Source organism: Ahaetulla prasina, chromosome 2, assembly GCF_028640845.1.
Source record: "Ahaetulla prasina isolate Xishuangbanna chromosome 2, ASM2864084v1, whole genome shotgun sequence".
NCBI lineage: Eukaryota > Metazoa > Chordata > Lepidosauria > Squamata > Colubridae > Ahaetulla > Ahaetulla prasina.
The window spans coordinates 180,258,015-180,270,170 of NC_080540.1; the positions used below are offsets into that span (position 1 = coordinate 180,258,015).

At 35.8% G+C, this 12,156-nt stretch overlaps 1 protein-coding gene across 6 annotated transcripts in view; it reads right to left on the reverse strand.

Annotated features, from left to right (window-relative positions):
• RFX1 (regulatory factor X1) overlaps positions 1 to 12,156 on the reverse strand; it is a 59,131-nt gene that overhangs the window by 27,690 nt on the left and 19,285 nt on the right. For 3 of the 6 annotated variants that reach the window (XM_058165630.1, XM_058165627.1, XM_058165628.1), the window contains 4 exons: positions 11,076 to 11,185; positions 8,242 to 8,325; positions 6,528 to 6,620; positions 1,268 to 1,363 (listed from right to left, as the gene is read on the reverse strand). In XM_058165630.1, coding sequence (XP_058021613.1) covers positions 1,268 to 1,363; positions 6,528 to 6,620; positions 8,242 to 8,325; positions 11,076 to 11,185 — 383 coding nt within the window. The remainder of the gene's footprint in view (positions 1 to 1,267; positions 1,364 to 6,527; positions 6,621 to 8,241; positions 8,326 to 11,075; positions 11,186 to 12,156) is intronic. The other 3 variants (XM_058165632.1, XM_058165631.1, XM_058165629.1) reach the window with 1 other exon arrangement.

The following is a 12,156-nucleotide window of genomic DNA, read 5'->3' on the forward strand; positions in this document are numbered from 1 at the left end:
CTGCACATACCCACAGGCAGCAAATTCCATGAGTTTAGTGATTATTGGTCTTCTCATTCTAATTTCCAGGTAAATATAGCATAAGACAAGATAAGGAACTAAAACAGAAAGAAGCAAGGAAACTGTGGCTACTAATGGAACCTTAGTTGCGTAGATGGGTAGTGCAGTTGACAGATCTGCATTATCTCCAGAACAAGGTAGAGTTCAGAATCAAGATTGGAATTATCTCCTCTCCTGAGAAGCATATCAGAATCTACTAGCTCTGCCTCCAGAAGAAAGAGTAATGATATATCCCATTGTAGAATGCTTGACCCAACCATAGAAAATATTTTAACTTTAGTAAAAGGGGAGAAAATTAATTCTTTTCTCATGAAAAAAATTGTGCAAGTTCCTCTGGCTAGTATTTGTCACCTAGACTCTGCAGAGGGATTTTTGAAACATTATTAGATGACTACTTATTACTTGCCAAATAATCTGACTGTAAAGTAATTCAGGATTTGATCCATATGGAAATCTAGATCAAGAGTAAGTTCCTAAATCAGAGAGGCGATTTCTTTTTGGTCTGGATTAACTACACAAAGCAGCATAAGAAAATTTGTATTCTGGCATGTGGTACTGTGGGAGAATGGTCTTTGGAATTCTGCAGGGCTTTATTTTTGAAGACTTACACAAAAACACATTATAATGAAGAACAATCTGCAATTTAAAAAAAACTTACAAAATTATTATTTTCAGAAAAATGTCTTTAAATGTGTTGCTTTTGTTTGGGCATGCATTATGCATTCAATATAATGCAATTAATTTTAAATAACAAAGCTATTCCCCCACCCCTCACATGGACAACTTTGGTTCTTAAAAATACAGATATTATTTTTAGGATATTATGGTTCAACAAGCAAAACAACAAAATGTTTCACAAAAACATTTTTATTAGCTGTGAAACACATATAAAACACATACAATTTACCATTGGGAAAAGTGGACATGAAACAGAAATGGGCCACAGCAGATGCTTACATGCTCGTTTTTAGGACTTATACAAATCTGAGAGTTGGTGAAAGGAAAGTGTTATTAAGTTCTGAGTTACATGCACTGAAATATCAACTGAAAGGTGGGCTGAAGATTTCAAGGATGCTTAGAAATTGTTAGTGGGCAACAATTTAAGAATCCAGGGTAACGCCTTATTAGGCTTGAATTCTTGTCATCCAAAAAGCAATGACTGAAATTGGGGAGGACCACAAGTCTGATGCAAGCAAAAATACAGCACCTCTTGTGCAACAGGCACTTGCTGGACTCCGTGGACCTGGAGCTGCTGTACTTGTCCTGGTTTAGCGGCAGAGTTACTGTTCTGGACAGGGGAGCGCTGAAAGGCAAGGAGGAGCACTTTACCCTCTCTGGGCATAGGACAAAGGCACAACTGCATGATGGATTGTGTTATATATTTTACAATTCATGCTTGCTTGATCTTATCTAGAAATCAGTAAGGTTCTTCCAGGTTGGAAATATTCCCTTTCTGGGAACAATTTTTACAGTATCCAGGTTTTTTTAAAAAGTGTTGTTGTTTTTTAAATTGAAAAAAGAAGATATGGAGATAACTGAATATCAACCTTCTATTTTTTTCAAGTACTTTTTCTATAAATCTGGAGGGGTGTATTTTGACATCAAAGAATAAACATTTTTGGTATGGTATCAACTTCTAATATTGTTCTTATGTGGTTTACTTCAGATAAAAATGGAATAGTCCTGAACTGTTTAAAACGGTCCTACACAAAAAACAGTTGATAAATCAGTTTTAAACTACAAATGTTTCAGGACCAATAGAATACAAGATTACTAAACTGAACTCATTAACAAGAGCTAACATAGAGATTTCATGATTCTGTCAAGAAAATTAGAGTTGTCACCAACCAAAAATCTAAGCAGCTTTCAAAATAACCAAACATATTATTACAAGCTCTGACTTTATTAGTTTTCTAAAAATCTCTTAAAAAATAGATTTTCCAGGCGGCTTGGGAACCCCATGGAAATAGAGGGCCCACAAGTGTACAAGATGTTGGATCACTCTCCTGTGGTCTTATTTATATTGTTTAATTGTGTTTAATGGTCATTTATACTTGTCTCTAACTTTATTTTATTGTACACTGCAGGATTACTTTTGCAAGATGGGCAGTTATATAAATTTGATGAATAAATAATTAAATTTATTTAATTCCAATGGCTCAAAAATATGTATATGAAGTGAGGAGGAAAGTTATATTGTCTAACTTCAGTCAGCTAACCTAAGAAAATCTTCATTACATCACAGTCATTTCCTTCAAAGCAAGAATCTCCTCTTGGATTGTATGATATGAAGAAGCAGCGAAGGAGACTGAAGGACGAAGTTGAACAAATCAAATGATAGGCTAAGTCTTTTCAATAATTTTTTGTTATAAGACTACAATAACTGAAATTCATGTCATAAAAAAAGATAGAAATTATTCCTGACAGAGACTAATGAACTCTTAATGCTGAAACAGATATAAACAAATTTATCCACAAGTCTTAAACAATTATGTCACAGCAGCTTTCAAACATTCTGATGTCACTGTGTGGGACAAGCTGAAATTAGCCCCAAGCAAACCTGTAACCTATGAACAAAACAGTGCTATAGAACTATCGTTCTTTCAACACTATCATTGCCACAAAGTGGTCTCAGTAATATGCTATTATTACCTGTGTTTGACTGGCCTGAGTTACATTTATTTTATTTACTTAGCATTTATTTATATCCTGCCTTTAGTACTTTCATAAATAACTTACGTCAACTAACATAATAATCTTCCCTCCTGTTTCACTGTCGTAGCTTGTAAACCAAGCTGTGCTCTGCAAACTGAAAGTTTAGGCATGATCATTTCCATAAACTGAATCATTTCTATATCTCAGACACTGATTGGTGGTTTGAAATGAACATCAAGTATACAGAAAAATCCTTGACTGAGGGCAATTAGAATCCAGCAGCAAATCTTTTTTGCAGGTCCACAATTAACTGATTTTGAGCCAAAATCTCAACAAAATATGACCTCAACTTAACAACATTCAATTAATTAAAACAAACAGTACAAAAAAACTAATAAATAAATCACTGAAGTAAGCAGTATAGAAATAATTCCAAATAAACACATTCTATTGATCTGGGTAATTCTTCTAGCTTATTGCTTAATTTGTAAAAATGAGAATGTAGAAATAATTTTTGTTAAAATAGGAGGAAGAATAATTCAAAAACTGTGCTCAGATCAGAATAAATTGTGTCATATATCTCAATAAGTTCAACAGAATTAATTTTGCATATTTGTTTTTACAGATTGACCACCAATGAAAGCTGGATAAACCTGGATACTATCCATATTAGGAGACTGACATCAGATTTTGGGATCATACTGAATTTATCTTTATGCATCATTCTTTGCCAAAACGATCCTTAAGTTTGTTTTTAAAAAGTCTTGGCTTTTTGTTGCTGTTTTTTTTTAATTTTTACAATATTTGTGCTTATAGTGAATTTTAAAATGCAGTAGGTTCCTTCAAACCTCTCAGTGGTTGTTTTCATTAATGAAGTGAAAAATGGCAGCACTTCATTATTATTCAAAACTACATTAATATTAACATGCAAGATCAGCATAGCCAATAATCCCCAAAATACTAGCCCATACCAAGATGGTTCCTCTAGGCAATTTTAGAAACAATAATCATCTACCAAAGATAAATTATCTATCAAAATACTGATGCCCTTTCCCTTCCCTCCCCACTAACATTATATCAGAAACAGAAGACTGAAACAACTCTATATAGCCTAAACTATAATTATCAGCCATAAATCCCTCTTTTGAGTCATGCATATAGGATCAACTGCAACAGACAACATATCTATTACATATAGGTAGTCTTTGACTTATAACAGCAATAGGGACTGGAATTTCCACTATTAAGCAGTCATAAACTGCTTGCATTGCTTAACAATGGGAATTCCTACAGTTCTGGTTGCCATTGTTAACTGAATCCCACAGTCATTAAAGTGAGGCACAACCTCACTTGCCTGCTTTCCACAACCAAAGTCAGTGAGGAAGACAGTAGGAAATTGCAAGCCCCAGCTTTGAAGGCCGGTAAGTGGCTCCTGTTGGTTGGGAGGGAAGAGAGGGGTAAAAGGGAGCATGTATGAAGGTGTGAATGGGTGCGTGGGACCTGTAAGAGGGGCAGTGGGAGTTAGGTACACAAGGGGGTATGCAAGAGGTGTGGCATAGGTTGAAGAGGGTGCATGAGGGAGGGACGGTGATGGATTGTGAAGGTGTGTAGGTATGTGAGGGAGATGCAGTAAGGCTATAATATGGTACGTACGGTTTATGAGTTTACAAGTGTGAAGGGGCTGAGGGGAGGAGGTATGGATGGTGAGACTTGTGATGTTCCTTGCAGCTTCCCCATTGACTTTCTGGGGAAACTGGTAAATGACAACCACACGATTATGGAGCCCTACAACCAGATGTAACAGTAAATAAGTTTCCAAGTGCCCAGATTGCAATCATATGTCTGCAAGGGTATCAGGACAGATGGAATCTATGAGGATCAGTTTTAACCATCATTTTTTCAGCACCATTGTAATTTTGAACAGTTGCTGAACAAATGGTTGTAGGTTGAGAATTATCTGTATGTGGTTTAAATTTGCTAAGCAGATACTTGACGAGAGTTGCTGCTACTTATTCTAGGAGAAAGTATTTTTAAGCTGAACTTTCACTATTCGTTATTAGGCCAAAAGGAATCAAAAAAATCTCTCCCTAATCTTTCAAAGATCACTGAGGCTCTGATCAAGTTCCAGGCCAAATTACTGATTTACTGGAATCGTTATCATTACAATTTTTCTCTTCTGCTTCTAAAACATCTTGATTTATATTCTGTGCCAACAAATTACCAGTACTTCAATGCATACAAACTCTAATGGGCTTGTGTTGATTCTGCAAGAGCAACATTAGCACAGCAGAGCATAGTTGTAAACCACATTACATCTTATTCCCTAGAGGGAATAGATTCAGAAATTACCAAAAAAGTCCCAGGAAATAACTTTGTGATAATACATGGTTTTGATAATACAAAGCTTTTTCTCTCGAATTATCCTTCCTGCGTAAGACGGATGGAAGTAGCCTTAACAACAGCCTATTGAAAGGACTGCAATGACATAACATGAGTCAGGTTGAGAGCGCTAAAGCATTACAATAATTGGTAGGATTTATTAAGAATTACCCCTATTTAAAGCTTGGTGTGACATAATCAGCAACGAAGATCTTGTGCAACAATATATTTCAAGAGAATTTATGCAGAAAATCTTTTAATAAATTTAGCACTTCAGAAAAGATTGATCTGTTTTCTATTCTTGCCCATAATGAAAACTGAAACTTAAATCTCATATTTACACTAACTTACTGAATTTCCTGTTATGAGTAGTAGAATAAAATGGGTTTCAGATAGGAAAAGCCAGATTATTAACCACTTACAAAATAATGGAGGTGGGTTGGGAAAGTAACTAAGGAACCACATTCAGCAGAATTCTATTTCCCTAGCATACAAAACTTAAAAAACAGCAAACAAACATCATTCCACTCAGCAGGGGAACATCATCCACTGGGATTCACATGGGGCTATCCAAGTTCTGTTCCGGTTAATAGATCTTTAGTCTTGAATTTGTTTTCTGTGCTTTTCATTGCAACTCTGAAGCACTTTGATTTCAATTCCAAAATGGTGCTTCAGGTATTCCTGAACATATAGATGATACAAATGCAGTATCTGTCTTCAGTTTTCTAAAGCAGCCATGTTTTTCTTGGTATCTTTCTCCCTTTTGATAACATACAACTACTTTAAAGTGTTTTGGATAGGTGCTACATTCTCCTTCCCATGAACTCAGAAGTAATTTTTTGGAATTACATGGAAAAATATGCCTTCTATTCAATTCATCAGGCAGTCTTTCTGTTTGGATCTATCTTATTCTGTCTGACCTCTGCTAGTCACAGAAAGGAACAGACAGAAAAATTAAGCAGTACAAATTATTTATATATACTTTAAAAACAATTAATGCAATTAAATTCTGCAACTACCATTTTACTGTCCGTCAATTGTAGGTAAAAAAGAACTTATTTTTCATATTAAAAGGACTGTAATCATGCTGTTCATTTGGTTATATTTCCTTAGAGACTATTTGATTTTTAAGTGGCCAACACATGTTGATTTTTTTTCCAGTTAACAGTATTGCTGGGATGATAAAACTATATACTTGTTTTTGGTCTAACTAACAGTGAGATGGAAATTTAATCAGGATTGACTAACTAGGTAAAGGAACTAAAAGCAGGCAGGGAAAGGGAAAGACAGAATTGGAAGACAGATGTGAAGATAAGCAACACCAAAAGGCAGTGAAGATCAAACTGCAGTTTCTTTGATGCACAGCAAACAGGACATCTACATAATGTATATGTTTCACAAAACCTGAAAAACCTGAATATTTGATCACTCACCTCAGGTGAAGAGTGGACTTGTTGCACACCATGTACAGTCAAAGCTATTGATCCTCCTTTACTAGTCTGTGGTGTATTCTGTACCACAAGTCGCTGAAATAATTGGCATAAAAAAGGCCTGATTATCTTTAGAAGAACTATGATAAGTTGATCATTAAGAACCAAGACTAAGTGGTTCGTTGGGCTAAGCTACCTGTTCACATACATTCAGTAGGTTGTGCCAAAAAGTGCATTATTATTTGTCTCAATTTACACCGATGCTACAAATTGTCTCCTGTGTACATACAAAGACACTATATTATATACATATGCATGAAAAATGTTCCTTAAAGACTGCCCAACTATATCTGTTTTTCCTCATTTCCGAAGAGCAGGGAACAAGATCAAGCTTGATAAAAATAATATGTACCCAAAGCAGCCCCCAAATATAGGCAAATTACATCATTTCAACTTTTTAAAATAATGAAATACTTTTTTTCTGTTGGAGGTAGCAGTTGCCCCACTTATATTCTATAGGTTAGGCATTTAAAAAACATGCTTATGATATATTTTCTAAGTTTATAACTGTTTGCTGTACTTGCTGCATAATTCCTTGTTTTGGATCCATTTGTATCTCCACTAATTCCTCTTTAATCCTTTCAAAAGTGTCTTGCCTTTTGTAAATTGGAATGTCTGCTGCTTAAAAATTAAAATTACTCATTCCAGTTATCCCAACAAAATTGTATTTTTCTGTTCAGCAGCCAAAAAGTATATTGTTTTTGTACAATATTGATAGATATATCATTGAACACAATTACTTCTTAATTATTAATCCCAATTTCAGTCCTGAAACGCTGCAGAACATGATCTCTTGTACTCTTCCTGACAAAGTGCACAATTATATATCTTGATACATCTTTTAATTCTGCATAACTTGTGCTAAATCTATATATTTTGTCCACTTAGGCAGTCATGATTTCTTCATCCCATTCCAAAACTTTTTTCAAAAGAGTCAACGACCCTCTCTTTGATGTCTTCACCAGGGTCCTCTGGGAGTCTCAAACAAAATTCTCGTCTTAAATCCCGTGGCACCACATTATCTAATTTTCCCCCCTCTCTTGACTTATTTTTTTTATTTTCCATTTTATTTTCCATTTATTGAACCTCTCATTTGTATTACAGATTCTTCAATTTTTTATTCCCCTTTTTCTATATCCTTGGCACCTTTAGTCCCATTCAGCACTCTGAACATCTACAATCAGATTATTTTTCATAACGTTCCCTTATTGCTTTGCTTAATGAAGCCAACAAATCATCCCTATCAGCAAATTGACACAAGGTCTTTTTTTCCCTCAAATGTATTTAATAAACTAAAAAATGTTTTATTCTAAACTCAACCATCCTCTTAATTTATCTTCAGCTTTCTTACTTCAAACTTTTAATAAGTTTTTTTGCTTTTAATTATTTTAAATCCTTCTATTTATTTTTAATGTAATCTGGGTTGAAGGATGGTCTCTGCTTCTTGGAAGCCAGCTGTGAAGGCGGCAAAAGCAATCATGACCATGGGACAATGCAAATGCTGTAAATTCGAGCCAGTTGTCATGTATAGCACATTTTTACAGCAATATATGAAGCACTTGAATATTGTCCAGCAGGCAGGTTGCTAGACAAAGGAGAATGCTTCAACACATTTCCAACTGTTTGTAGTAGCATCAGTAAAAGAAATGAGACTTACCTGTGGGGGAACTTGCACACTTGTAAGTTGCAGAGGAGATACTGTTCCAGGTTTTGTTTGTACACTGGCTTGAACCAATAACCTCTGCAAATAAGAGAACAAGATTAAAAAAAGACGACTTTTAGCCTTAATCACTTTCACTATTTTTCTTACCCAGAAATTTGTAAGTTTATTATATAGTAAAGCCAATATAGTTATTTCTCAACTCGAGTCCAAAATTTATGTTGCTATTGCTAAACTGAAACAGTTGTTAAGTGAACGTGTCCCATTTTATGAACTTTCTTGCCACAATTGTTAAGTGAATTATTGCAGCTGTTAAATTAGTAACACAATTGTTAAGTGAATCTGGCTTCTCCATTGACTTTGCTTGTCAGAAGGTTGCAAAAGGTAATCACATGGCCTTGGGACTCTGCAACCGTCGTAAATATGAACCAGTTGCCAAACATCTGAATTTCGATCGTATGATCATGGAGATGCTGCAGTGGTCGTAAGTGTGAAAAACAATCATAGTCACTTTTTTCAGTGCTGTTGTAACTTTGAACAGTCACTAAATGAACGGTTGTAAGTTGAGGACTATCTGTAAAACATTTATTTGTTATGTCATGATACTGAGGCAAGCGGAGTGAAAACCCATTTTTCTCAGTTGCACAAGCAAAAGCATTTCAGAAAAAGAATGCCACTTTCAATTTGAGATCATGATTCCCTTGACACTTATAATTAAGAACAAAACACAAAACACTTAAGCAGAGGCTAAGGTGCAGAAGGAGGAATTCAGAATGAACTGGATTATACAATTTTGTACAGCAGAATCTCTTTTAAGGGCCATTTGAAATCTACCCTGCAATAGTGCATGTAGTAAATGTCATCCGCACTGAACAGAATAACTATGTTTTCTATTTCCAACACCTTGTCTAACAAGATGTGGCTAGAGGAAAGCTGGAACGGATGGACGCTCCCTATGAGCAACCTTCAGAATTCTTTGCAGACAAAGTCATGGACTTATTTTGATTTAGACTAGAATTTGGGGGCAAATCATCCAAAGGTAACCTTGTCAGAGTCATATAGATCCTTTTCAACTTGATGATGTGGAATTAATGTGCAGATAGCTATGAGGCCATCCTGTGTGTGCTTAATTCTTGCCCCACCCAGTAGAGTCAGTGTCAGACTGGTTCCATGGTTAAAAGAGGTGGTTAATGCTTCTTTAAGTATGGTACATGTCCCTATTATCTTAAATGGACTTTTGTAAGACCTTTGCTGAAAAAAGGCCTTCCTTGATCCAGAAGGTCTCATTAATTAGAAACTAGACTTTATCACTGCATTCTAAGGCAAAATGTTCGAGAAACCAGTAGCCCTGTGTGTGTGTGTGTGTGTGTGTGTGTGTGTGTGTGTGTGTGTGTAGACAGACAGACAGACACACCAAATATACATTTTAACTGGAATTTTGTTCAAATAAATATTGGACTCCTCTGATCATTTTAGCTTAAGATCTACATCAGAAGATGATGCAGCCAGGTGCAAATGTGAGCTGGTTGTTAAGCAACCAAACTGATCACATGATCAGGAGCAATGTTGTGTTGATTGGAATTACTTTATAGGCTATAAAGGGCCCTTTCCAAGGCCATTATAACCTTGGCCCATCATTAATGAATGGTTAAGTCAAGGACTACCCGTATGCTGTTCACCATCTACGTGTAATTGCTAGGGAGATTATCTGGAGTTCTCTACTGTCCTCAGTATGCTATTGACAGCTCTCTTTTCTCTTATTTTTCTGATTCCAAAGAATTAATCGTTACATTTGTATGTTACTTACTTTTCATATTCAAAAGGATGACAAAGAACAATTAAAACTAGAGAATAATAGAAGTGCTTTTCCAATAGCTGCCCCTACCTTGTGGAATACCCTCCCCCCCAACTCTTAGCTTTCCAGAAGGTATTAAGATTTGACTCTTTACCCAAGCACTGGAGTACAGTAATGGGACTCCATGGATGAGTGTTGAGGCATCCCAAGGGATGACTGACGTGCTTGGAGTGGGGGTTGGTTTTTAGTTTTTAGTTTGTGTTTTCGTTATTTATTGGCTTTTATGGTTTGTAGTTTTATTGTTCTGAAGCACCCAGAGTTGTGCTCCAAGTTGGGCAGCCATACATATTTTTAAATAAATAAATAACATAAAATAGCTGTTGGTAGGGAAAAATCTGGACTCTGGAACTGAAGTGAAGCTTCTTCCAGTTGGAATTGTACAGCAACAGAAGGAGCATGATCACAAATTATAGTTAGTGAGCCAAATGTGACCCTTCCTAAATAGGCTGCCTTTAGCAATAGTTATCTGCCTTGGTTACAACTTGTCTTGCTTGACAAGTGTAATGAGCTGTATGCAAGCTATTCTTAAAAAGAATAGGTTACAACTAGTACAAAATATAATAAGTAAATTATTGTCAGTGAAAAGCATAGATATTATATGATATTCGCACTGACAATTCTCCTGTATGACTCCCAAGACATGGAGCATACTCCCTAGGGAAATACATTTGGCTGTCACTCCCTCAGCAGTCAGGCTTTTAATTGTTATTTCTGTGATTAATTCTCGTATCAACTGTATTATTGGTACTGTAGCTCATATTTTGTATTTTTATCATCTTAAACCAAAGTTATGAGAGAAACAAACAAACAAACAATCTCCTATTCTTAGCTACTTTGGAGACCAGCTTACCCAATATGTCTTTTGTTTTTACTCATTATATCTGTTCTTTTACTGTTATGACTTGTATCTGGAAACTTGAGTCAGACTTCCTCTGATTGCTTTAGTATAACTATGTCTCATTAATATGTCACATACCTGCTGAGTGCCTTGGACTTGCTGAACCACCTGAGTTGGCACTCCTGACTGTGTAGCTGTAGACCCTGGACTGGACTCTGAAACGGTGTCGCTGGGCCTCATGGAGCCTTCTATTGAAAGGTAGAAATATATATATTAGACAAATTTTCCCAAGAAAATCCCAACTTTGCAATTACATCTCAAAAAAAAAAAAAAAAAGGAAGAAAAGAGCAGAAAACTAAACTCATTCTCTGAAGTGAAGGAACAACCAGCAATGTTATTATTCATTCAACACTTAGGGGCATGTGACCAATAGAAGTCCTATTCTGTCCCTCCAACTAGCTCTCTGAAAAGTTAATATAACACCTTTTCCTACTCCAGGAGCTACAACATACCAAGTTATTGCCTCACTATACTTTGTACTCTAACAAGGGATCCAGGATCCTTTTTCCCAGGCTGAACTTTAGCTAACATGGGTCTAGGACAATTTGTCTCAGGACAATTTACCGCAGTCAACTTGAAATAGGACGTCCCATGGGACAAGAGTTACACTAATATCGAAGAATAAAATCATTAAAGGAAGGAAGCAAAAGGACAGAAAAATGAAATGTGAATGACAAAAATTAAAATTAAATTGAACTGTTTAATTGTCCCATCACAAGTTGCCCCACTACAAGTTGGCCATGGCAAGCTATTCTGCAGCAAGTTGGATGTGGCGAGCTGATGTGGTGAGTTGGCAGCGGCGAGTTGGCTGCAAAGAGTTGTCCCATCCCATGTTGACACTACTCTTCTTTAGAAGCAGCTTTGCTCCAAGAAATTGAGTTACTTGTAAAGGCAGAGTGACTCTTCTTTTGAAGGAGAACAAGGAGAGATTAGACTGATATCACTTGGGAAGACTTTAATTTGGGTTAGGCTTGATCTTTGAAAAGGCTTAGTTCAACTCTATAATTTTATAACTACATATGTATGAACTACTGCTTATCCAAAGTTTTGGGACTAAAATATTAATATTTTATTTTATGTTATTATATATTTATTTGTATCCCATATTTATTATTTCTATAAATAACTCAAGGCGGTGAACATATCCAACACACCTTCC